Below are 25,792 nucleotides of genomic sequence, written 5' to 3'. Positions count from 1 at the left end.
TAAAGGACTTTAAATTTATCCTAGAAGTATTAGGGAGCCATTGGAGCTTCTTGAGGAGTAGAATTTCATGGTCATACTATCAGGCCTATGCTTTAGGAAGATTGTTTTGTCAGCTGTGTGGATGACTCATTAGAAAATAGAAGCCGGGAGACCAACTAGAAGGCTATTGGAATAGGGGCCTAAGAGTAATAGTAACTAAGGTGTTGAATCTGATGTTCAAAGACTAGGATTTTTAAAAATTTATTTATTTTTAGTTTTCAACATTTACTTCCATAAGATTTTGAATTCCAAATTTTCTCCCCATCTCTTCCCTCCACCCCAAGGTGGCATGTAATTTGATAAAGGCTCTACATATACATTCATTTTGAACCTATTTTCACATTAGCCATGTTGTAAAGAAGAATTAGAAGCAAAGGGAGAAACCATGAGAAAGAAGAAACAAACATGGAGAGAGAGAGAGAGAGAGTGAGAGAGAGAGAGCGCAAATAATGTGCTTCAGTCTGCATTCAGACTCAATAATTTAAATGAATGTGGACAGCATTTTCCATCATGAGTCCTTTGGATTCTTGTATTGCTAAGAAGAGATAAATCTATCATGGCTAGTCATCGAACATTGTGGCTGTTACTGTGTACAGTGTTCTCCAGGTTCTGTTCACTTCACTCAGCATCAGTTCATTCAAGTCTTTCCAGGTTTTTCTGAAGTCAACCTGCTCATCATTTCTTCTAGCACAATAGTATTCCATTACATTCATATACCACAACTTGTTCAGCCATTCCCCAATTGATGGGTATCCCCTCAATTTCTAATTCTTTGCCACCACAAAAGAACTGTTATAAATACTTTTGTATATGTTGGTCCTTTTCCCATTTGTATGATCTCTTTGGGATACAGACATAGAAGTAGTATTTGCTGGGTTGAAGGGTATATACATTTTTTGAAGTTTTTTTTAAATTTATTTTTAGTTTTCAACATTCATTTCCACAAGATTTTGAGTCACAAAATTTCTCCCCATCTCTACCCTCCCCCCAACCCCAAGACAGCATGTATTCTGGTTGCCCCTTTCCCCAGTCTGCCCTCCTTTCTATCACCCAACTCTCACCCCCATCACCTTCCCCTTACTTTCTTGCAGGGCAAGATAGATTTCTATGCCCCATCGCCTGTATATCTTATTTCTCAGTTGCATGTAAAAACATTTTTAAACATTTTTTTAGAACTGTGAGTTCTGAATTCTCTCCCTTCTTTCCTCCCCACCCACCCTCCTTAAGAAGGCAAGCAATTCAATATAGGTTATACATGTATCGTTATGCAAAACACTTCCATAATAGTCATGTTGTGAAAGACTAACTATATTTCCCTCTAACCTATCCTGTCCCTCTTTATTCAATTTTCTCCTTTGACCCTGTCCCTTTTCAAAAGTGTTTGCTTTTGACTACCTCCTCCCCCAATCTGCCCTCCCTTCTATCATCCCCTTCTCTTATCCCCTTCCCACCTACTTTCCTGTAGGGCAAGATACCCAATTGAGTGTGTATGTTATTCCCTCCTTAAGCCAAATCTGATGAGAGCAAGATTCACTCATACCCTTTCACCTACCCCCTCTTCCCTTCCATTATAACAGCTTTTTCTTGCCACTTTTATGTGAGATAATTTATCCCATTCTATCTTTCCCTTTCTCCTTCTCCCAGTATATTCCTCTCTTACCCCTTAATTTTATTTTTTAGATATCATCCCTTCATATTCAACTCACCCTGTGCCTTCCGTCTGTATATACATATATATGTATGTATGTATGTATGTATGTATGTATATTCCCTTCAACTATCCTAATACTGAGAAATGTCTCATGAGTTAACGAACATCATCTTTCCTCATAGGAATGTAAACAATTCAACTTTAGTAAGTCTCTTTCTGTTTACCTTTTCATGCTTCTCTTGAGTCTTATATTTGAAAGTCATATTTTCTATTCAGCTCTGGTCTTTTCATCAAGAATATTTGAAATTCCTCTATTTCATTGAAAATCCATATTTTGCCCTGAAGTATTATACTCAGTTTTGCTGAGTAGGTGATCCTTGGTTTTAATCCTAGCTCCTTTGACCTCCGGAATATCATTCCAAGCCCTGCAATCCCTTAATGTAGAAGCTCCTAGATCTTGTGTTATCCTGATTGTGTTTCCACAATACTCAAATTATTTCTTTCTGGCTCCTTGAAATATTTTCTCCTCTACCTGGGGATTCTGGAATTTGGCTACAATATTCCTAGGAGTTTTCTTTTTGGGACCTTTTTCAAAAGGCAATGGGTAGATTCTTTCAATTTCTATTTTAGCCTCCGGTTCTAGAATATCAGGGCAGTTTTCCTTGATAATTTCTTGAAAGATGATGTCTAGGCTCTTTTTTTGATCATGGCTTTCAGGTAGTCCAATAATGTTAAATTATCTCTCCTGGATCTATTCTCCAGGTCAGTGCTTTTTCCAAGGAGATATTTCACATTGTCTTCCATTTTTCATTCTTTGGTTCTGTTTTATAATATCTTGATTTCTCATAAAGTCACTAGCTCCATTCTAATTTTTAAGGTGGTATTTTCTTCAGTGGTCTTTTGGACCTCCTTTTCCATTTGGCTAATTCTGCCATTTAAGGCATTCTTCTCCTCATTGGCTTTTTGGAGGTCTTTTGCCATTTGGGTTAGTCTATTTTTAAGGTGTTGTTTTCTTCAGTATTTTTGGGGCCTCCTTTAGCAAGTTGTTGACTTGTTTTCCATGATTTTCTTGCTTCATTCTCATTTCTCTTTCCAATTTTTCCTCTACTTCTCTTACTTAATTTTCCAAATCCTTTTTGAGCTCTTCCATGGCCTGAGACCAATTCATATTTTTCTTGGAGGCTTTCGATGTAGGCTCTTTGACTTTGTTGTCTTCTGGCTGTATGTTTTGATCTTCTTTGCCACCAAAGAAAGATTCTATAGTCTGAGTCCTTTTACACTGACTACTCATTTTCCCAGCCAATTACTTGACTTTTGAACTCTTTGTCAAGGTATGACTGCTTCCAGAGTGGAGAGTGCTCTGTTCCAAGCTTCAGGGCTTTTGCCCTGCTGTTTTCAGAGCTACTTCTATTCTGATGCGGTACGATACGCCTCTCCTGGCCTGTGCTCTTGTCTGTGAGTGCAAGTACTCCTTTATGCTGTGTAACTACCAGGAAGACTCCCTCTCCACAGCTACCACGTGCTCCTGCCACACCAACGCTTCTCCTCCCCCAAGGACTGCCAACCAGGACTGCAACCCAGATCCAAGCAGGGCAAAGCAAGAGAACCCTGGCTTAGAGCCAACAAAGAGATCCCTACACTCCTGCTCTGATCAGCCACTTGATTCCCTCCACTGTCTGTGGACATGGAGATCTGGAAGCAGCTGCAGCCACCTCCACCACCCCAGGGCTGGGGCTGGACCATGCACTTCTCTTACCCAGGTCCAACAGTTTTCCCACTGACCTGCTCTGTTGTCTTTGGCATTTGTGAGTTAAGAAGTTTGGAAACTGCCACAGCTGCCAGTGATTCAGGGCCCTGAGGCCTGCTCCTCCCAGTCTACTCCTGCCTAGTCTCTTCTGGCACTGCCCAGACTGGGTTGTACTCTGCTCCCAGCACGGTGCAATAGACCCTTCACAGTGACCATCCAGGTCATCTTGGGCTGGAGACTTGTTTCACTCTGTCATTTCATGGGTTCTGTGGCTCTAGAATTTGTTTAGAGTCATTTTTTTACAGGTGTTTAGAGAGATTTGGGGGAGAGCTCCAGGGAGTCCCTGTTTTCATGCAGCCATTTTGGCTCCACCCAGATATACATATTTTCATAGCCCTTTGGGCATGGTTCCAAATTGTTCTCCAGAATGGTTGGATCAGTTCACAACTGCACCAACAATGCTTTACTGTTCCAATTTTCCCACATCTTCTCAAGCGTTTATAATTTTCCTGTTTTGTCATATTAGCCAATATGATGGGTATGATGTGGTACCTAAGAGTTGTTTTGATTTGCATTTCTCTAATCAATAGTGATTTAAAGCATTTTTTTCATTTGACTACAGATAGCTTAAATTGCTTCATCTGGAAACTGCCTGTGCATATCCTTTGACCATTTATTAGTTGGGGAATGACTTATATTCCTACAAATTTGACTCAGTTCCCTATATATTTTAGAAATGAGGCCTTTGTCAGAGATACCAGTTGTAAAATTCTTTCCCAGTTTTCTGCTTCCCTCCTAATCTTGGTTGCATTGGCTTTGTTTGTGCAAAAACTTTAAAATTTAGTGTAATCAAAAGGGGCTAAGATTTAAGACAAGACAAAGACCAGGAATGTGAATGCCAAAGTAATCAATTAACGAACAAATATTTATTAAATGCCTACTTTGTAGAGTAGGTGCTAAGCAGTGGGAATACAAAGACAAATATGAAATATTCCTTGCCATCAAGAAGCTTACCATCCATCTGAGGAATCCTCATATCTACATCTGTGTCTGTATTTCTATCTAGCTATCTCTCTCTCTCTCTAGATATATTTGTATATACAAGATAAATTCAAGGTCATTTGGGGAAGGTGGGAGAAGGGCACTAGCAATTTAGATGGTCAGGAGAGGGCTCATATAGGTGTCATTTTAGCTTTGTTTAGCTGGAAACAAAGGAATCCAGGAGATGTCTTTGAGGAAGGAGTGAGATTGAGTTACTGTGGGCTGGGGTAGTCAGGAAAGGCTTCACGGAGGAGAAGCGTTTTACAATAATATCTGATGTTTATGTCACACTTTAAGTTCTGCAAAAGGTTTTACATATATTTCCCACTCAATTCTTATGACAACCCTTCGAGGTAGATGTTCTTACCCCATTATACAGATGGGGAAACTGAGGCACTGAGAGTTTAATTTGTCACACAGTTAGTAAGTCCCTGTAGGAGTATTTAAACTCTAGTCTTTCCTGAGTCAAAGTCCAGGACCCTAGCCACTTTTTAGGTTTCACTTAGCCTAGGGGAAAGAAGGACTGGCTAGTCAAGTGAAACCCAGGAGTTCACTTAGATTCCAAGACTTAGAAGGACAGAAGTGAGTCTCTCTCCCTCCAGGCACCTATAATCTCTTGGGGGTGTTGGTAGGATGAGCCCCCCTACCTGAAAGGGGAATGTGGTAAGACTAAGTCATTGGTTCTTCCTGTGCTGGGGGGTGGGGGCAGCCACTTTGGAGCCGCTCCCCAGACTAGGGGGTGAGGGACAGACCTAGATTTTGGAGATGAAAGCACACTGTGAATGCTTTCTATGCAAATTAGCCCCAGTAGAGGAAGCCTGTTATCTGGACCATCTAATGGGTGTTTTTTAGCCCACCGGGCCCAGGCATTAAGCCCCGGACACAACAAGGAGGCTTTACTAGTTTCTGGGTGTCAGCCCATGGCTGGCACGGGATCTAATGCCAGGCAAAGCTTCTAGGCCCTCCTGACATGACCTGCCCCCGTGAGAACCATTGCCTTGGTCGTCTTCCAACCAACCCCCTACCTCCTGGGGAGAGCCTCAGCAGGAACACTCTGAGGAGTCTAGGGCAGCATTTCTCAAAGTGTGGTCCAGGGATCCCCAGGGGTCCTAAAGCCCCTTTTTTGGAGGAGGGTCTGTAAGGTCAAAACCATTTTCATAATAATACTGAGACATTTCAATTTCTAACATGAAAAAATAACAACAGTTGGGACAGCTAGGTGGCATAGTCAATAGCATCAGGCCTAGAGTCAGGAAGACTCATCTTCCTGAGTTCAAATCTGGCCTCACACTTACTAGCTGTGTGACCCTGGGCAAGTCAATTAACCCCATTTGCCTCAGTTTCCTCATCTGTAAAATGGGCTGAAGAAGGAAATGGCAAACCATACCAGTATCTTTGCCAAGAAAACCCCAAATGGGTTCATGAGGAGTCGGACACGATTGAAATGACTCAACAACAGAAAAGGTACCTGAGACCAAAACATTTAAGACCTGCTGCTTGTCTAGAGGACTGGTTAACCTGGCTCAGGTGACTAGAAGATGCTTTGGACCAAGCTAAAAGATGGGAAACTCTCCAGGATCCTCTCTTGGTACCCTAACATTCAACTTTACATGTGCTGTGGTAGCTAGGTGCACTTGGAGAGAGGAAGAAGAGATTCGAATCCTTGAATCAATTCACATGAGTTCAAATCCTGCCTCAGACACTAACTAGCTGTGTGATCCAAAGCAAGTCACTTAACCTCTCTTTGCCTCAGTTTCCCCATCGATAAGACGGAAATAATAATAGCACCTGCCACACAAGGCTGTTGTAAGGATCCAATAAGACGACGTGTAAAGAGCTTTAATATTAGTATTGTTCCGAATAACAAATGCCTACTGTGTGCAAGGCGCTATGGTAAATGCGAGGGATGCAAAGGTAGATGCGTACATTCCCATGATACGCTGCTCTGTCATTTGTACGCAGATGAGTGAAATACAAGGCAGGATATGATGAGGAGGGTGGAGAATAGGTGTAGACAAAGCGCTTTAGGGAACACTTTCAGCTGGGGATGGGAGTGGGGTGGAGGGGCAGGCAGAGAGAGTCCAAGGTTCACTGAGAAGTAGCTATCAGCTTAGCGGGTCTATCTCCAATCCTAGAGATTTCTTGGTAAACTCTTTATCTCTCGCCTTCTTCCCAACCCCCTCCTGGTTGAGACCCCTCTCCCTGTGTCAGGCTCCTGTGAGTGGTTTTCATGGGATTGCCCCATTCTCCACACAAACTCACTCATCAAAGTCGTCGCATCCTTCAGGTTTCCGAACCTTCTGGCCTGGACCTGTAATCAGTTGCAAAGGTGTCAAGCTCATCTCCAAAAAACTCTTCCAAGAGTCAGGCCAGTTTTAGGGGTTTTTTTGCCCATCTCTGCTTTCCCAGCTACCCTATACTCTAGAATATTGGGCTGCTTTAAGAAGACAAGCAATCAGCCCGAGGCCCAGAGAAATGAAGGGACCAGCTGTTGTTGTCCACTTGAGGCAACAGCACAGGATGTTTCTACTTCTGTCTCTGTAGCCTTTCCAAACCCTGTGCCTCTCTCTCCCAATATAGCAGAAAGAGGCTACAGAGTAATTGGCTTTGGGGAGGCCTTTGGAGAAAGAGACAATGTTTAGGGGATGTGGGGAGAGAGAGAATAACAAAAAAGAGCAGAGATAAAAACAGGCACAAGGTGAAGACGTGAGGAAGCAGAGACTTGGGGAAGGAGGCTGTCTTTTCTCTATTTGGGGGAGAGAGGTTGGAGAGGGAGCTGCCCAGATTCAAAACTGATGGGACAGATAACAGGGAAACCTGAGAACCAGGGTCACTTCCAGCATAGGTAACAACTTGAGTCCCTGGGGAATAAAGAGTGGGGGAGGAGAGAGTGGGAAGAAAGTTGCTGCCTTGACTGGGAGACAAGCATGGGGAACACATAGCCAGCTCAATCAGGAGGGTTGGCTTCTTAAGTGGGGGAATAAATCACTAAGCAGGACTGAAAGAAAGAGACTGGAACTAGGATTTGGGCCCAAAAACTCAGACCTTGAAGACCACATAAAACTTCTCATAACCAAGGAAAAGAATTAGTAAGTTCATGAACCTCTAAAAGCTAATTGTTTACCTAATAGCTTCCAAGTTAATAATAATAGTTTACAAAATATATAGCATCTTATAAAGCACTCTCTTCGGAACTACTCAGTGGCCATAATGCCTAGTACACAGAATTAAATGAAGCTTAACGGGTCATAGGGAAGGACCAGCAAGTGAACTGATGAAGAGTCCTAGGCTCGTCATAAAGAACTGTAGGAAACCTTCATCGAAAGGGCTTATGCTTTTAGTAAATAATTCTGTTTTTCTAATTTACATTTCCTGTGTACAGTCATTTTATAGAATAGTGTAATGTTTGGCAATGAATAGACATTGATAATACCCGGTGAGGTATTCAGTATAAGTATGAATAGCTTCTTTTTACAGGTGAGGAAATTGAGACTCAAGCAGATGAAGTAACTTAATTCATGAATTGTAGGATGCGTACCTACAGGTGATCATTAAAAGTTAAATAGCTTACAGCCATATTTGAATGTATGCCTTAATTTCCCATATTTGATAATTACTATCTGTGTGACTTGGAATAGCTAGATGGAGCACTAGAGAGAATGCTGGGCCTGAAGTCAGGACGACTCATCTTCACGAGTTCAAATCCAGCCTCAGATGCTTACTGGCTTTGCCTCAGTTTCCTCATCTGTAAAATGAGCTGGGGAAGGAAATGGCAAATCACTCCAGTATCTTTACCAAGAAAACTCCAAATGGGGTCAAGAAGAGTCAGACATTACCGAAAAATGGCTGGACAATAATACCGCCACCACCTGTGTGACTTTGAACAGGTCTCTACCCTGGACCCTGAGGTAAAATGAGAAGAGGTGCCTATGTGGCCTCTGAGGTGCCTTTCAGCTCAAGATCTGTCAATCATGGGGAAGCTCAGTCAGTGTGTTCTTACACTGACACTAGCGTAGGACTGTTGGGGTGGGTGGGTGGGGGCAGGGAAGGGGGAAATGTGGCCTGGTTAGGAATAGCACTCAAATGGGAGGCTGGAGAGCCAGTCGGGGTGGGCCTGCCTTTGGGGGGAGGAGGGAAGTTGTTTTCTCTGTTACACTTTCTTACTTCATCGAAGAATTGGGCACAAGGTCAGCTAGATGGAATGTGTAACAAATGTAGACTGTCAGGGTCCAGGACCTTTACACTAATACTTAGTTATTGCTAATGGTGTTAAGCAAGTTTATTCTCTCTGACCGCTTTTGCCTTAATCTCCCTCCCTGAGGGAAAGGCCTTCTGGGCAGCTGGCAGACCAGGGGCCAGGTATCTCCCGAGGCCCCTGTCCGGTTGGTTGCCTTTGTTGATCATTAAGGGCTACTAGACATCATTATTGCTAATAAAATTAACTCGCTTTTTATTGGACTCCTACAGTCAATCATAGGGTTCCACTTAATTTAGTAGGTGACAGGTATTTGTTTAAAAGCTTCTTTCTGTTAAAACCTGAAAGTAGATTTTCTGGCTGACAGCTTAAGACTTAGGCAATCCAAGCACACTTTGATTTATTTTTATTTTTTGCCTTTTAAAAAATATTTCATTGGTGCTCTTTATTTTAACTTCCCTAGCGTATCCCTAAAACTCCTCCATGCCTATAATATTATGACATACCTCTCTCATAACAAAGAAGTATAATTAAGCAAAATGAATCGGCACATTGATCATGGCTGACCACATATGCACAATTCCACACTTACAGTCCACCACTTCTCTGCCAAGGAAGGATTTATTAAGCATTTATTAAGCATCTACCATGAGCCAGGGACTGTGCTAAGTGCTTTACAAATATTATCTCATTTGATCCTCAGAACAACGCTTCACGGTAGGTGCTATTATCCGCATTTTACAGATAAGGAAACTGAGATGGATAGCAGTTAAGTGACTTGCCCAAGGTCACACAGCTAGTAACTGTCTGAGGTTAGATTTGAACTCAGGTCTTCCTGACTTCAGGTTCAGTGCCACCTAGCTACCTACAACACATGACCACTTCCACACTCTGCCAAGAGGAATAGAGCATGTTTTATTGACAGTCCTCTGAAGTGACACTAACTCACCAACAGCTTTGATCAATGAATACATAAAACACATATTAAGTGCATGCTACATACTAGAATGCCAGTTTGGTTAGACGTAAGAGAAATTCAAAATTTGGATAAGACACAAAAGATGTTTTTTTTTCTTTTTGAATTATTTAACATTATTTTTTTTTTAAAAATTTTCAGTTCCAAATGTTTTCCCTCTCTCCTGCCCTCCCCCCCACCCATTGTGAAGTCAAGAAATGTGATATCAATTATACGTGTGAAATCATGCAAAACAGATTTCCATGTTAGCCATGTGACGAGAAAAAACCCAACAAGAAAAACAGAGCAAATGAAAACATTATGCTTCAATCTTCATTTAAACTCTATCAGATCTTTCTCTGGAGATGGAGAACATTTTTCATCACAAGTCCTTTGGAATTATTTTAGATCATTATATTGACCAGAAAAGCTAAGTCATTCACAGTTGATCATCATACAACATTGCCCTTACTGTGTACAATATCTTCTTGCTCCTGCACACTTTACTTTACATTTGTTCCTACAAGTCTTCTCAGGTTTTTCTGAAACCATCCTGCTCATCATTTTTTATATAACAATAGTATTCCATCATATTCATATGCCAGCCATTCCCTGCCTAGCTGATGAACACCCCCTCAATTTCCAAATTGTTGCCAACACAAAAAAGAGCTGCTATAAATGTTTCTGTATATACATATAGATCCTTTTCTTTTTTCCTTTATCTCTTTGAAACACAGATGTAGTAGTGGTATTGCTGGATCAAAGGGTATGTACAGTTTTGTAGAACTTTGTGAATTGTTTCAAATTGCTTTCAAGAGTGGTTGGATCAATTCACAACTCCACCGACAGTGCATTAGAGACACAAAGTTTGTTAAGCTAACCACTGAATGTGGCAATAGAAGATGGTACTCATGAGGATAATTCTTCAATTATACCATTCATCAGCTGTACTTCTTTTCCCAATTCTGGTGGTGGGTCTTAAGTCAGAGTACCAGAGGACAGTTTTCTGTATTAGTGCTGTTTTCTTCTGAGCTTTCAAGTATGGCAGGAAGGGAAGGATCTTTTCCTTTTACAGAGAGAAAAGAAGAGATGTCAATAGCGTGTCTTCCCTTCTGGGTGTGATCTTCAGGGCTCAGGGTAGGGAGAGCTTATATAGAAGGGAGTCACATGAACTCACGTCCTCTCACTGGATTGCACAGCCTTATGGGCCCATCAGCTTCTCAGTTCTTTGCCTCAGAACCATCTGAGCCATAGCCCAATGTAAGAAGGGGCCAGGCACCCAGACTCTTAAAAAGTAAGATCATCTAGTCCTACACCTACCTGAATTATAAATTCTCTCTACAAAGACGGGGATGCAGCCCTACCCAACCCACAGACCATCCATAGCCGTTCCTTCCATGTTGGAAATTAATCTTTTAGACAGTTCAGTTGAAGTGGGCACCAGTCAGTTGAGGTGAACCATGGCTTCTACTGGGGACCAGGGGAGGATCAAGTAAGGATCCTGAAACTGAAGGTTTACTGCCAGGTTTCAGGGAAGGGTTTTGGTTTGGACAGCAGTGGACTGGAAATTTACCCATTGGCCCTCAGCTTAATTATTAGCCAGCTCTTTCCCTCCACTCAGGTTGGGATTGCCGCCCAGGGCCACGGCTGGCTGGGACGGAGTCCGATAGGATCTGTCCCTGCTTGGTGGTTTTAGAGATTAGCTCCCCACTGAGTTGGCTGCACCTGGTGGATTCCATCCATGGGAGTTCTCTGAAGGTACCTGGGATGGGGGAGGACCTATCCTACACCTGCCTGTGGGTCTTTCTGCCTTCGGTCCAACAGAGAAAGCGGTCATTCAACGAGTCAGCCTTAGTTGAGAAAGGTCATGGCCAGCCTGGAGCTTGGTCATCCATTCCTTTGGATCTTTTCCACTGTGAAGGAAGTGGTGGTTGAAGAGTAAGACTGTTTCACTGCTTTCCAGAAACAGTTCAAGGACAGAGAGACTATATTTTGGCTTTGGAGTCTCATGAGTCTCTAGTTTGGATGAGTTGGCTTCAGGAACAGACCTTGTTAATTTTTTTAATTCCTTGATTCAATAAATGCCTCTGCTGAGCATTCATTATATACACAAGACCTTGTGAAGTATGGGGGCACAGTGGATAAAGTTCTGGGCCTAGAGTCAAGAAGATTCCTCGTGAGTTCAAAACTGGCCTCAGACACTTACTACCTATGTGACCCTGGATAAGTCACTTCACCCTGTTTGCCTCAGTTTCCTCATCTGTGAAATGAGCTAGAAAAGGAAATGGCAAAGCATTCTAGTATCTTTGCTAAGAAAACCCCCAAATGGGGTCACGAAGAGTCAGACATGACTGAGATGACTCAATAACAACAATAGGCAATCGTTGCTACGGGAATTCAGAGGAGGGAGAGGTCACTGTGGGGCAACCAGGTTGAAGGCAACCAGTTGGTAAGTTAGGAGGTGTCTACCCCAAGCCTGTCAAAACTTCCCCTGGTGGAATGGGTGGATGAGAACAATTTGTTCCAACGGCCATGAAGGCAGCTGAAGCAGGCGCTGCGGAACGCTTAGAACTTGGTCAGACATCAAAGATGCCAAGGTCATCCACTGCATCCTAGGCCACTGCCAGTCACCTTGACTTTCATCCTGCCACTGGACTTTGATGACTCTGGAAGAGAGAGTGAGGCTGATGACTTTGTGCAGTTCTGCCTCACTTAAATCCAAATCATTCTCAAGTCAAGACATCACCCTTTGGTGTCATTGGTCTTCTTTGAAGTGAAGGATGAATAACAGAGCTTCTAAAACACTGATTCAATTGGGACTTCTAGAAAGAATTAGAATCTGCAGTGATCTCAAAGGGCAAGAGCAATGGGTTGGATCAAATGGAAATTAATCGAATAGGTTGGATAATGGAATCTGTGATGGTGGCTTAGGTTGTGTCTGTACTTGGTAGGTCTCCCACGGGAGACATGTAAGATTCTACAGCAGCAACAGCTAACACTCAGCTGGTGCCCAGCTTTCCACAAACCTACAGAGAAGTAGCCTGTCACTTTCTTAATCTATTAACCAAAAAGGGAGTATAACATAATTTTCCCCCCCAGGAGTGCTAGCCAAGTAGTTTGGTCAGGATTTCCAGATACTTCTGTGGCGACTTTCACAAAGACAGTATCCCCATTGCTCCTTAGAGGGTACTCAGTGACAGACTTTTAGATTCCTCCTCCTCCTCCTACCATCCTGAGCTCCCCTGGGTCATGCTGTGGTGAGTGCTTCGGCCCATACTCAATGTTAGTATTAATGATAATGGGATAGCTAGGTGGTACACTCAATAAGAGTTCTGTGTCTTGAGTCAGGAAGACCTGAATTCTATCCTCAGATACCTACTGGTTGTGTGACCCTGGGCAAGTCACTTAACCCTGTTTGCCTCAGTTTCCTCATCTGTAAAGTGAGTTAGAGAAGGAAATGACAAACCTCTCCAATATCTTTGCCAAGAAAACCCCCAATGGGGTCATGCAGAGTCAGATAGGACTGATAAATGACTGAACAAAAACAATAATGGTAATACCAACATTTATATAGCACGTTAAGGTTCAGAAAGCATTTTACATATGTCATATCACTTAATCTTCATAACAACCTTGTGAGGCAGATACTATTATTCTGTCCATTTTACAATTGAGGAAACTGAGGCACACAGAGGTTAAGTGACTTGCCCAGGGTCACACAATCAGTAGGTATCTGAGGCAAGTCTTTCTGACTCCAAACCCAATACTCTATCTGTTGTAGCACCTGGGAGTATGGAAAGCAAATGGGATATTGCTATGAAATATTGAGAGGCAGCTAGATGGCACAGTAAGATCAAGCACTGGTTTTGGGGTCCTGATGTCCTAAAAATTTGAATCCTGCTTCAGATACCAGCTGTACGACCCTGGGCAAGTCACTTAACCTCTCTCAGGCTCAGTTTCCTTCTCGGCAAAATAGGGATGATAATCATACCTATCTCACAGAGCTGTTGTGAAAGTCAAATGAGATAGAGTATATTAGTAGCAGTTCGCAAACTTTAAAGTGGTCCATAATTGTTAGCTATTATTTTTTTTAATTATGGAAATCTTAACATGGTGTTAGCCAACAGTAACCTTGAGGAATTTCTGCTGAGCCTAAGGGGCTGGAGCATTCGTCCTTCTCCGCTCTGCATCCAGGCATGTCATTGGCCTGGGTTCAGTCCTGGAGGAGCCTTCCTATACTGAGAGGGCTTAGGGCCCTTATTCTTGCACTATTCGGTTCATTTACACCCCACCCTCAACTCCTCAGGAATGATTTTAGGTTACTGTTCATGTCTAAAGTCTCTGACGGGAGGAGGAGTAGCAAAAGATACTCAATATATAATGTGAATTACATAGGGGAGAGAGAGTTTATTCTTATCACAAGAAATGCTAAATATAAAAACCTTACAAGCATGGAGAAACAGAATAGGAGTCAGCAAGAACTTATCAATGCTGTTACAAGCAACAGAGAGGCTAATATTCAAGTCTCATCAGAACACGAAGCCATCTTCAGGATTGTTGGTGTGTGTTGCGGATTGTCCTTTGTTCCTGAAGAGGACCGTGACATCAAAGAGGTGAGGCCAGGACTTATGCAAGTGAATTGTATTATAGTGAGGGAAGGCTGTGCAAAGTCGCGATCCTCACCTTCTCCTCCGGAGCCATCTGGGTCCAGCGGCCAGTTGTAGAACAGGATATTTACCATTTCACCTGGGAAATCACTCCCAGTACCTGTCTAGACCCCCGGACCTCTTAAATGGACACAATTGCCTCAAAGCCTAGATATGTCCACTTGGTGCAACATGTTCAGTCGATTATTCAAGAAAAAAAACCGTAAAGCACAAATGGCGGCCAGAGGCCTGGCCCAAGCTTCCCTAGTTGAGTCTGCTTGGGAGAGTACTACCCACCTCCTTCATGAGAGTCTAGGAACAAAGTGTACTACTTGCCACACGGAAGGGCCAAAGCCAAGAGACTGAGCCAAAAATTGTGTCTTCTTTTAACTGATGGCAGCACCTGTCCCTCCTGAGGCTGTCACGGGGCTTTGTTGTTATTATTCAGTTGTTTAGTTGTGTCCAACTCTGCATGACCTCATGGATATTGTCCATGGAATTTTCTTGGCAAAAATACTAGAGGGTTTGCCATTTCCTTCTCCAGTGTGTACCAATTTTACAGATGAGGAATGGAAGCCCAGGGTCACATAGCTAGTAAGTGTCAAAGGCTGGATTTGAACTCAGCTCCTCTTAACTCCAGGCTCAGTGCTCTGTCAACTGCACCGTTGTCATGCTAAAATTCTTTCAGCTTAGGGCCACCATATAGCTGGGCAGAGACCCCATGGCATTGGAACCAGCAATGAAAACTCTAAGCATGCTCCAAGGGAGAAGGGAAGGAATTCCCTGGGAGCACCTACCGCTACCTCCCACCTGTTTGACTGGGTAATCTCTCTGTATCCATGAGCCCCATTTAAAAGACAAGTGCTTTTTCAGCGGTCACATGATTTATTAAAACTCAGTAAAGTTTTGCAAAGGGTTAGACAGAATGGGAACTGGGTATTCAAGAGCATCAGGTAATCAAGGGCAAAACCCTTGCAAAAGCAAAAAGAGGAAGGGACAAGCTGCATGGCTGCATGGAAAAGCTCACCCTATTTCCTGATCTCTCACGTGATCTCATGGCATTCATATAGTCTTGCTTTCAATATCCTGAGGACTCAGTTTCCCCTGTGGCAGCCCCCAGGGTTCCTCCAGCTCCCACAGAGATAAATCATCTTATAGAAGCCGCTACAAATAAAGTAATAAAAATAATAGCTCACATTTCTCTAGTACATTAAGCAGGAGTGTACATGGGAACAGCTCAAATCCTTGAGCAGATTGCTAAATTTTCACCATGAGCATTTGTACTCAAAATGCTACAGATCCAGACTCAATTTATTGTTTTATTCATTGTTTAGACTTTTAAAATTGATAGAGATAATGTTAGTTATGCATATTAGACTTAAAAGTGTGCAAGCTAATTATTAAACATTTACTAACACACCCTTTTCTTACAACAACTCTGTGAGGGGATGTATTATAAGGGTTATTTGTCCATATTTTACAAATGAGAAAATTGAGACCTGAAGAGGTCAGATGCTTTGGCCAAGGTCACACAGATCATCTCAAGCTAGCATTTGCATCCAGATCCTCTGGCTTCAAGATCTCTCTTTACTAAATCATGCTGTCTCTCACAAATGCAAAGTCCTGCCCTTAGATTTTAAAAATCAGTTGTATAAGTACAAGGAAAGATAGGGCTGTGACAGTTCATTTGAAAAAGATCTGAGGGTTTTAGTGGACCCCAATGTCAAAATGAAGCATCACCATGACCCAGCAACCAAAAAAAATTAATGCACTCAATCTCAGGCTGTATTAAAGAAGTATAACTTTTCCAGTGAGGGAAATAGTAATATTTCCTCTGTATGCAGCCCTGGACAGACCACAGCTGGAGAATGTTCAATTCTGGGTACCATATTTTTTGAAAGAGGGATATTGACAAAAGTTAGATTGTACCTATAAAAGGGTAACCAGGATGGAGAGGTGTATCAAGCAGAAGAAACTAGAATGATTCTTCTGGGGCAGCATGGCATAAATGGATAGAGAACCAGCCTCAAGGCCAAGAAGATCTGGGTTCAAGTCCCACCTTCAGTACATTCTTGATTGGGTGATCCTAGGTAAATCATTTAACCTCTGATAGGCAACTTTGTAAGACTATAAATGGCAGAAATGGTGTCCTGGGCCTGCATTGGTAAAGGAATATCCTCGCTGGGAACTCCCAGTGAAATAACAGGTCCAGCAAGGATTCCTATCTTTGTCTGGGCCTGTAGATGAAGGAGCAGGAGATAGAAGCTACAGTGTGAGGAACTTCATTTTCAGTTCAATATAGCTAATTGGACCTATCCAGAAATGGAATGGATGAGGTAGTGCTGCAAAGATAAATTAGACCAGCTCAAAACTGACACCATCTGAAGTCTTCCATGACTTCCAGCCCACTCTGATCCTGTCTTTACTCCATGTCCCTTCAGCACTTATGCATATAGGTTGTTATCTTGATGGTGATGAGGAATGGGAGGAGATGATGAAATGACGAACTACAAGGATATAGGACCTCTCTGGATGTTTGGCTCACCTCATAGGGCTTTCCTGAGCCCGTCTAGGCCTGTTCCCCATTGCTATAGGGCCTATTGGTGCTCGAGCCCAGTTTGTCTTATACATTTCCAGTATTTTGCATCAGAAGAAAGGAAGGGGCTGAAACACTTAAGTCTATCAACTCAGTTATTCATGTAAGAACTCACTGAGGGCCCACTGTGTGGTCAGCACTGTGGGAGACGGAGCAGATAAGAAGATAGATCCCAACATTCAAGCGGCCTAGCTGGTGAATGCAAGCAGTGATTAGACAATTAAAAATCACATCTAACCTTATTGCCAAGCTTCAAGAAATAGTCTCCTTTTCCCCTAAGCCCATCGTGCTCATTCTTACCATCCCTGCACATGTTGTTGTCACTCTTCTTATATTGACACTCTGGTATTCTGAAAAGGCTATTGGACTTAGATTCAGTGAACTTGAATCACAGGTCATCAGTTCTGTAAGGGCCTTTAGAGATAATCTGGAAAAGAAAACTGAAGTCCAGAGAAGGGAACTGACTTGCTCAAAATCACACAGCTAATTAGCCAGGACTGGAACCTAAGTCAATGGATTCCCATTCCAGAATTCTTTCCACTATCTCTCCCAATTTCCTTATGACCTTGGGCTAATCACAGCCTCTCTGGACCTCAGTCCCAATCTGGCTTCAATGAGGAGGTGCAGTTTGAGTTACTGTTCTAGTTCCATCTCTAAAGCCAAGGTGTGTCCTTGCAAAAATTATCTTTACTTCCTAAACCTCAGTCTTCTCATCTGTGCAATGGGGAGACACCCTGAAAGGAAAAGGATCACAATAAACATGGCAGGAAAGGAACTTGACAGATAAATTGAGAAAGGCATCAAGAGCCTGACCCGCAAAGGACTAATACTTTCAAAAGTAACAGACCGCTAGGTTTGAGGCTTACTCTTTGGGAAGTCCATTCGATGATAATATTTTAGGAGTCTAGACCTGTGCTTTCATCAATATAAGGAACTCTTAGAGGGGAACCTCCTCCAATGCATATTGACAACTCATATGTAACTTATAGTGTTAGAGGGTTGTTTCAGGCACAAAAAGTTCACAATCATTAAGCTAGTACATGTCAAAAGAAGGAATATGAGCCCAAGCCTCCATGACTCCAAGGCTAGCTCTCCACTCCCTCTTGGTTGCTTCTCTAGCCATAATAATAATACCCGACATTTATATAATTCTTTAAGTCTAAGTGTTATTACACACATGCACACACTTTTCAGAGAACAAATGTATATCTCAGCAAGATATAACAACTTAGCCAAATCTAAGCAGCTAAGAAGTGGCAAGGCATGGAATCGAGCCCATGCTCCCAGGGTCTTTCCACAAGGCCACCACTGCCCAGTGTCCCCAGACTGGTGCCATTCTACTTGTTCCCTTCTCCTCACAGGACTTAACCAAGCTTTTTTTTTTCCTCCTGGCTCCCACTAGCCTGACAGGAAGAGAAGCTCTAACTCCCTTTCCTGCACTGGGCTCAGCCACAGCTCCCCTGCAGAGCAGAGCCCACCTGAAGCAGTGTGACCTTTTGAAGCTTTCCCGTAAGCAAAAGCAACTATGTCGGCGGGAGCCGGGCCTAGCTGAGACCCTGTATGATGCTGTGCACCTGGGTGTCCTTGAGTGCCAGGCCCAATTCCGCCATGAGCGCTGGAACTGTAGTCTGGAAGGGAGAACGGCGCTCCTGAAAAGAGGTAGGTGCTTCCTTCAGCCAATCAACAAGCATTTTTTATGGACTTACTATGTACCTAGGTACAGTGATAAGTGCTAAGGATCCAAACAATGGTAAAAACATGGTCCTTGTCCTCAAGCAGGTCACATTCTAATGCGGAAGGGCATGCAAGTAACTATGCAATAAAACACATAAATATGTATATAATAACATTATCTAATGCTTATAATAATTATTCTATTATAATATAATGCATGTGTAATATAATTATTGTTATTTTAAGGCTACTTATCCTTAAGTAAGTCATATGCCCTTTCTGGGCTTCTTTTTCCTTCTCTAAAAAATGAGATTGTTGAGGGGATAATAACACTTATTAAAGCATTTTATAATTATGTTACATATAATATTTATATGTTATATTGCATATGCTATATTGCACATATATTTTTATGTATACATGCACAGATATTTTATGTGTACATACGTACATATTGTATACATATATACATGCATGTGTGTGTGTGAAAAAAGCTTCACTTTTTTCCTTTGAACCATTAAGGGACTGGACCAGATTATCTCTAAAGACCCTTCCAGCTCTGACATCTTGTGATTCCAGTCCAGTGAATCTCTCAGTCCAATAGTTTTTCCAGTATACCAGAGTATTAACTTAAGTGAAGTGTGGAATGATAAGAATGAGAATGATGGGCATAGAGGACAAAGGAGACTGACTGTATATGTGTATATGTGTGTATCTATATATGCATGTGTATATACATATAATACACATAACATATATAATATACATGCATATATAAAACATGTACATATATAACATATATAATATGTGTGTATATATATACAAATACATATACACATTCACTCAATAAACATTTATTAGGTCTCTACTATATGCCAGGCCCTGTGCTAAGCACCATACAAAAAGAGGCAAAAGATAATCCCTGCCCTCTAGGAGCTCACAATCAATGAGTGAGACAATATGCACACAAACATATGCAAAGCAAATTATATGCAGGATAAACAGTAAATCATTTAAAAGTGAGAAAGTACTAGAATTAAGAGGGGTTAAGGAAGGCTTCCTGTAGAAGGTAGAATATATACCTATATTTTGTAAATGGAAAGTAATTTCAGAGGCATTCCCTATAGAATTCAAAATTCTTTTTTCTCCCAAATCTATTTTTAAAATTTTTTTAAGATTCTGAACTTAAACAGCAATAAAACAAACATTTCCATACATACAGCAGAACATGAAAAGAGGGTTTTATATGAAACCGTGAATCTTCATCGCTTACTTTTTCAAAAGTACGTAATAAAGTCCACATGTTAATTTCAAAATTGCCCTGTTAGTCTGTGCTTCTTTCTGAATTATCTTCTATTCCTCTCCACGTTAAAAAATGTTTTCAATGGTCTTTTTTATGTCATTATTGCTAACCCCTCGCCCCAATTAAAAACAGGAAAAAACCAACCACTTGCAACAGGTAAGTATAGTCAAGCAAAACAAATCCACATAGCAGTCATTTCAAAAAATATGTTTCCCTCTGCATCTTAAATCTATTACCTCTCAGATAGAAGGTACATGAGATACTTCACCATAGGTCCTCTGGAGACGTGTTGATAATTGCTTTGATCAGAGTTCTTTAGTCTTTCAAAGATATTCTTAATTACAGTGTTGCAGTCTCTGCATCAGTTTGTGCTACCCAAGATTCTCTGAAATCATCTTTTTCATCATTTGTTACAATACAATATACACTCAGGTGCCAAAATGTGTTCAGCCATTCCCCAATTGATAGGTACCCACACTGGATTCCCATTCTTGACTTTTCTTTTAATCATCGCTTCAGGATCAGAAATTTTGTTTTGTGTTTAACTATTCTTTCCCTCAGTATTAGCTTCCCTTGTAATATCCCCTCTCCTTATCATCTTTGCTTGTTTCTTTGTGTGTGATGGATTTCTATGCCAAACTGGTTGCATGTGTGTGTGTACGTGTGTGTGTGTGTGTTCAACTCTCCTTTGGTTCAGATAAGAATAATTTTCAGCTGATGCCAGCTCCTTCTTTCTCCCTCTATGTATGTGTATTCTTCTCATACACCCTAATTGCTCTTATAAGAAATAGAAAATTCTACCTCTTATTTCCTCCTTTCTATACTAGCATATTCCTTTTACCCTCCCTTATCATTCCTCTCTTAAAATCTTTAGAACAAAACCAATCCACGCCCCTCCCCCCAATTCTTCTGTTTTTCTCATCTGACTCTCTCAATACCCTTTGAAGACATTAAAGTTCTAAAGCGACACTTGTTTCTTCTCCCCTATGTTAGCACGGCATCATCATATTAGCCCCAGTTACTTCCAAATTTACTCCAATAAATTTACCATTCTCGGTTTCTGTTGACTCTTATGTTTTCATTTAAAGTGCCTACTGAGCTCTCCTCTTTTAATCAGAAAACTTTGAATTTTTTTTCATCAAAGGATCATTTTTTTTCTCCTGTAGGATGGCTTGGGTTGATCTATCCAGTAGGACCATACCTAGATCAGTTTTAGTTCAGCTCTAGAGGCCACAATTTAAAAAAGGCATTGATAAGCTGGATGGCAGCCAAGATAGGGAAGGGTCTTAAGTCCTTATATGAGGATCAGCTAAAGGAATTGGAAATGCTTACACTGAAGAAGATGAGAGAGACACGATATTAGTCTTGAAATATTTGAAGAGCTGTCATCCAGTCACCATTCAGATTGCACATGGAGCAGTTGGTGACATTCTCTTCCCCACACATTAACATCCCCTTCCATGCTTCTTTCTGCCTTGCTCCTTTCTGTACTACTTTGCCCTGGAAAACAGAGCTAATAGCATCATGTAGTAGTTGCAGAGAGGCAAATTTTTGTGTCAGAAAATCTTCCTAGTAATTAAAATCCAAAAGTGTATTTGACTACCTCTAGAGGGGGTGGGTTCCCCCTTATTGGAGTTCTTCAAGAAGAAGATGGATGACCGCTTTTCAGATATGATATGGCAGAGACTTCTTTTGAGGATGGGTTGAACAAGTGGGACAGTGAAGTCTTTCCAACTTTTATTTAAAATGAAAAGTTATTATTTAAAATTGAATTATTATCCAATTAAATTAATCAGTTAAATTTAAATTAATTAACTTAATAACTAGCTTGGTCTATGTATTAATAAATTAATTCAATTAAAATTTAGTTATTATTTAAAATTATTAATTGGTTAAGTACCTACCATGTGTAAATCATACTTAAGTGCTGGGGGTAAGATACAAAATATAATTATAAGGCAATCTCCCTTCCCTCAAAGAGCTTACAATCTAGTAGGAGGATAAGACATAAACATAGGTAAAGCTGCATGCAGAGAAGTTGTTTTAAAAAAAAAGTGGTGTAAGAGGAAAGGGCTTTACCAACACAAGAGAAATCAAGGAAGACTTCCTGGAAGAGGTGGCAGAGGGTGAGCTGCCTCTCAACCTTCAAGCCTCAAGAAGGTCAGAGCCAAAGTAGAAGACAGAGAGCTTTGGGAGGAACCTCCAGTGACAGATCTGGGCCAGTAGTGACCCCACTTACAGTGGAGGCTGTTATTCCATCTCTCCAGGGTTTAGGTTCAAATACTCCCTCTTTGTACCTAAATCCTGGAGAGATGGAATTTGCACATTTGCCCTATGTCATGTCTTAGGAGAAAGGGAGACAGGTGACAGGGAGGCATTTTCAGTGTTCTAGTGGGGGTCTCACATGCCCCAACCATTGCCGTTCAACTATGAATAAGTCCCTTCCACTCTGGGTCACTGTAAAATGAGTCTGTCCCTAGTGCCAGGAATGCTCTCCCTCTTCAGCTCCACTTCCTGACTTCCCTGGCTTCCTATAAATCCCAGATAAAATCCTACCTTCTATAGGAAGCCTTTCCCAACTCTTCTTTATTCTAGTGCCTTCCCTCTGCTAATTATTTCCTATTTATCCTGTATATAGCTTGTTGATACATATTTTTTTTCTTATTTCTCACCCATTAGATTATGAGGTCTTTGAGGATAGAGTTTGTATTTTGCCTCTTTTTGTATCTTTAGTGCTTAGTACAGACAGAGTCTAGTATAGAGTAGGCACTTAATAAATGTTTATTGATTGATCAATTGGTCGGTTAGTTGTGCCAGATTTCTACAATCCATTACTATTCTGATAATCTATGATTATATGATTCCATGGTGTACTTTTCCTTTCTGCTGTCACTCAGGGCCCCAAGAGGGTCAGACAGTATTTACCGTTAGAGCTTACCCTTTCCCCCTTTTCTTTCTCTCTTTCCTCCCTTTCTGGCACAGGTTTCAAGGAGACCGCCTTCCTATATGCAGTGTCCTCAGCAGCCCTGACCCATGCATTGGCCCGGGCCTGCAGTGCAGGCCGAATGGAACGCTGTACCTGTGATGACTCCCCTGACCTGGAGAACCGCCAGGCCTGGCAATGGGGTATGTGCGGGGACAACCTCAAATACAGCATCAAGTTCCTCAGCAACTTCCTGGGGCCCAAGAAAGGAAGCAAGGATCTTCGCGCCCGGATGGACGCCCACAACACCAACATGGGCATTAAGGTGGGCATCTCCTGGGTTGACCTCAATCTCCACTGGAGCACAGGACTAAGCAGCTGGGCATCAAGGCCTGTTGGCAGGGCCCTGTCCCAAGACAAACTGAGAGATGGCTTAGGAACCAGCAATGACCTAAATTGCTTTACTACATCATAGCAATTGAGCAAAGGGTGGAAGGCAGCTTTGGTATTATCTGGATGGTGTATGTTCATGTATACCCTAACTCCACATGCCCCTCCCCCCAATAAACAATTTTCATTGCAGGCTGTAAAATGGAAAAGACCCTGGGTTTGGAGTCAGAGGAACAGGGTTTGAATCATACCTTTGCTACTTAGTGACCTTGGCTATGTCACTTTCTGTTTCTGGACCTCATTTTTCTCTTTTGACAAATGAAGAGACAGTAAAAATGGCACTCATATAGCACTTTAGAGGCAGCCAGGTGCCACAGTGAATAGAGGGTCAGGCCTGGAGTCAGGAGGACCTGAATTCAAATCCAGCCTCAGATACTTATGAGCTGTGTGACCCCAGGCAAGTCACTTAACCCCTCAGTTTCCTCATCTGTAAAATGAGCTGGAGAAGGAAATGGCAAACGATTCCAGTATCTTTGCCAAGAAAACCCCAATTACCCCTGTGTGCCTCAGTTTCCTCATCTCAAAAATGAGCTGGAGAAGGATAATGGCAAACCATTCCAGTGTCTTTGCCAAGAAAATCCCAAATGGGGCCAGGAAGAGTCAGACCCTACTGGACAATAACAACAAAAGCCCTTTTAAGATTTGCAAAGTGCTTTACACAGGTTATCACAACCACTCTGGCAGGCAGGTACAATTATAAAATTATCATCCCCATTTTACAGATGAGAAAGCTGAGTCTGAGTGTGACTTACAAGATCACACAGCTTATAAAATGTCTGAGGCAGGATTTGAACTCAAATCTTCCTAACCCCAAGTCTCTACCCACTGATTCTTGCTGCCTGATAACTAGCTGATCTTTAAGGTTTCACCTAGCTGGAAATCCTGTGATCCTATGATTAGGGGCAGGATATGAGGCAGAAAAAGAAGGGATGGGGGCAGTTTATTTCATGCGAAATTTTAGTTGTGCTTCTTCTTTTAAAGGTTTGCACAGAATATGCTAGAAAGTCCCCCTTTTTGTGCTTAGACTTTATTAAATAAATTCAACAAGCATTTATTAAGCACTTGCTATATATACACATGGCACTACAGTAAGTACTGAGGACAGAGAGACAGCAATAGAGAGGCAGTATGGTGTGATAGAAAGAGCACTGAATTTGGAGGCAGAGGACCTGGGTTCAAATCTCACCTCTGACGCTTAGTACCAGTATGACCTCAGGCAAGTCACTTAACTTCCTGGGTGTTGGATTGTTGGATTGGATGTTGGATTAGAGGACTTTCTTGACAATTCCTTCTTGCCAAAGATCTATGATCCTATGAACTGGGCTCAATAACCTAGTTCTGATACTTAACTACCTGTGTAACCTTGAAAAGGTCATTTTACCATTCTCAAGTGTCATCTGTTGAACGAGGAGACTATAACAGATGATTTCTACAGTCTCTTCCAGCTCTAAATCTATAAGTCTATGCATAAACAATGTTTCTCCCTCCAAGAGCTTATATTCCCCTGAGGGATACGTGAACATGTAGGGTGAGTTGCGGAAGGAGGCCCCCACCAACAAAGGAGATCAGTAAAGACTTCCTGCAGGAGGAGACCCTTGAGCTGAGCCCTGAAAGAAATGTCTCCTTTCTCTTTTCCTTCCCCTTCTCTCTATCTCTCCTTAATATGACCTTTTCAGAGAATGTTAGGGAGACATAGGGTATGTTAGGATGGAGGAGGAAGGTGAGGGAGGCTCAGGTAGTGGGAAAAGTAACCCCCCTGAGGCCCTGGCCCAAGCTAACAAGACTCTCCTCTCTCCCCTCCCACCCAGGCTGTGAGGAACGGTCTGAAAACCACATGCAAATGTCATGGTGTCTCCGGCTCCTGTGCCGTGAGGACCTGCTGGAAGCAACTCTCCCCATTCCGGGAGACAGGTCAGCTGCTAAAGCTACGTTATGATGCTGCCGTCAAGGTCTCCAGCACCACCAACGAAGCCTTGGGACGCCTGGAGCTGTGGGCACCCCCAAGATCCAGCCGCCCAGCTAAGGGCACGGCGCCTCGGCCCAGCGACCTGGTGTACATCGATGACTCGCCTAGCTTCTGCCGGCCCAGCAAGTACTCTCCAGGCACAGCAGGGCGGGCCTGCTCCCGGGAGGCCAGCTGCGACAGTCTGTGCTGCGGTCGGGGCTACAACACCCAGAGCCGCCTCGTGGCCTTCTCCTGCCACTGCCATGTGCAATGGTGTTGCTATGTTGAATGCCAGCAGTGCATACAGGAGGAGCTGGCCTACACGTGTAAGCAGTAGGTCTGGGTTCCCCAGCCTGAGGATGCGGGGATGGACTAGGAACATCCCCGGCCTATTGTACACTCCTCCTGGCCCGGCTTCCACTCTAGCCACACTGACCACCCACAACCACACTGTTAAGTGTGTGCACCTGGCTGTATGCTTGCTCACTCCCGATACCTTCCTCTTTCTACCTTGGCTGTAACCATTAACTCCTCCATAATCTCCATGCTTAAAACTTAAAAGGAGGAATGAGGGCACATGGGACCTCAAGGTCCACCACGTGTCTGTGTCCGTGATGAGCCAAAGTA

The 25,792-nt window shown here is 42.4% G+C and overlaps 1 protein-coding gene across 1 annotated transcript in view; it reads left to right on the top strand.

The window, feature by feature from the left end:
- WNT9B (Wnt family member 9B) overlaps positions 1 to 25,502 on the top strand; it is a 47,186-nt gene extending 21,684 nt beyond the window's left edge. The window contains 3 exon segments of the mRNA XM_036758276.1: positions 18,273 to 18,529; positions 22,830 to 23,095; positions 25,029 to 25,502. Coding sequence (XP_036614171.1) covers positions 18,273 to 18,529; positions 22,830 to 23,095; positions 25,029 to 25,502 — 997 coding nt within the window.
- The last annotated feature ends 290 nt before the right edge of the window (positions 25,503 to 25,792 follow it).

This window comes from Trichosurus vulpecula, chromosome 4 (genome assembly GCF_011100635.1).
Source record: "Trichosurus vulpecula isolate mTriVul1 chromosome 4, mTriVul1.pri, whole genome shotgun sequence".
NCBI lineage: Eukaryota > Metazoa > Chordata > Mammalia > Diprotodontia > Phalangeridae > Trichosurus > Trichosurus vulpecula.
Note: the sequence above shows the minus strand (reverse complement) of the source record. Positions and strands in the feature narration are given on the sequence as shown.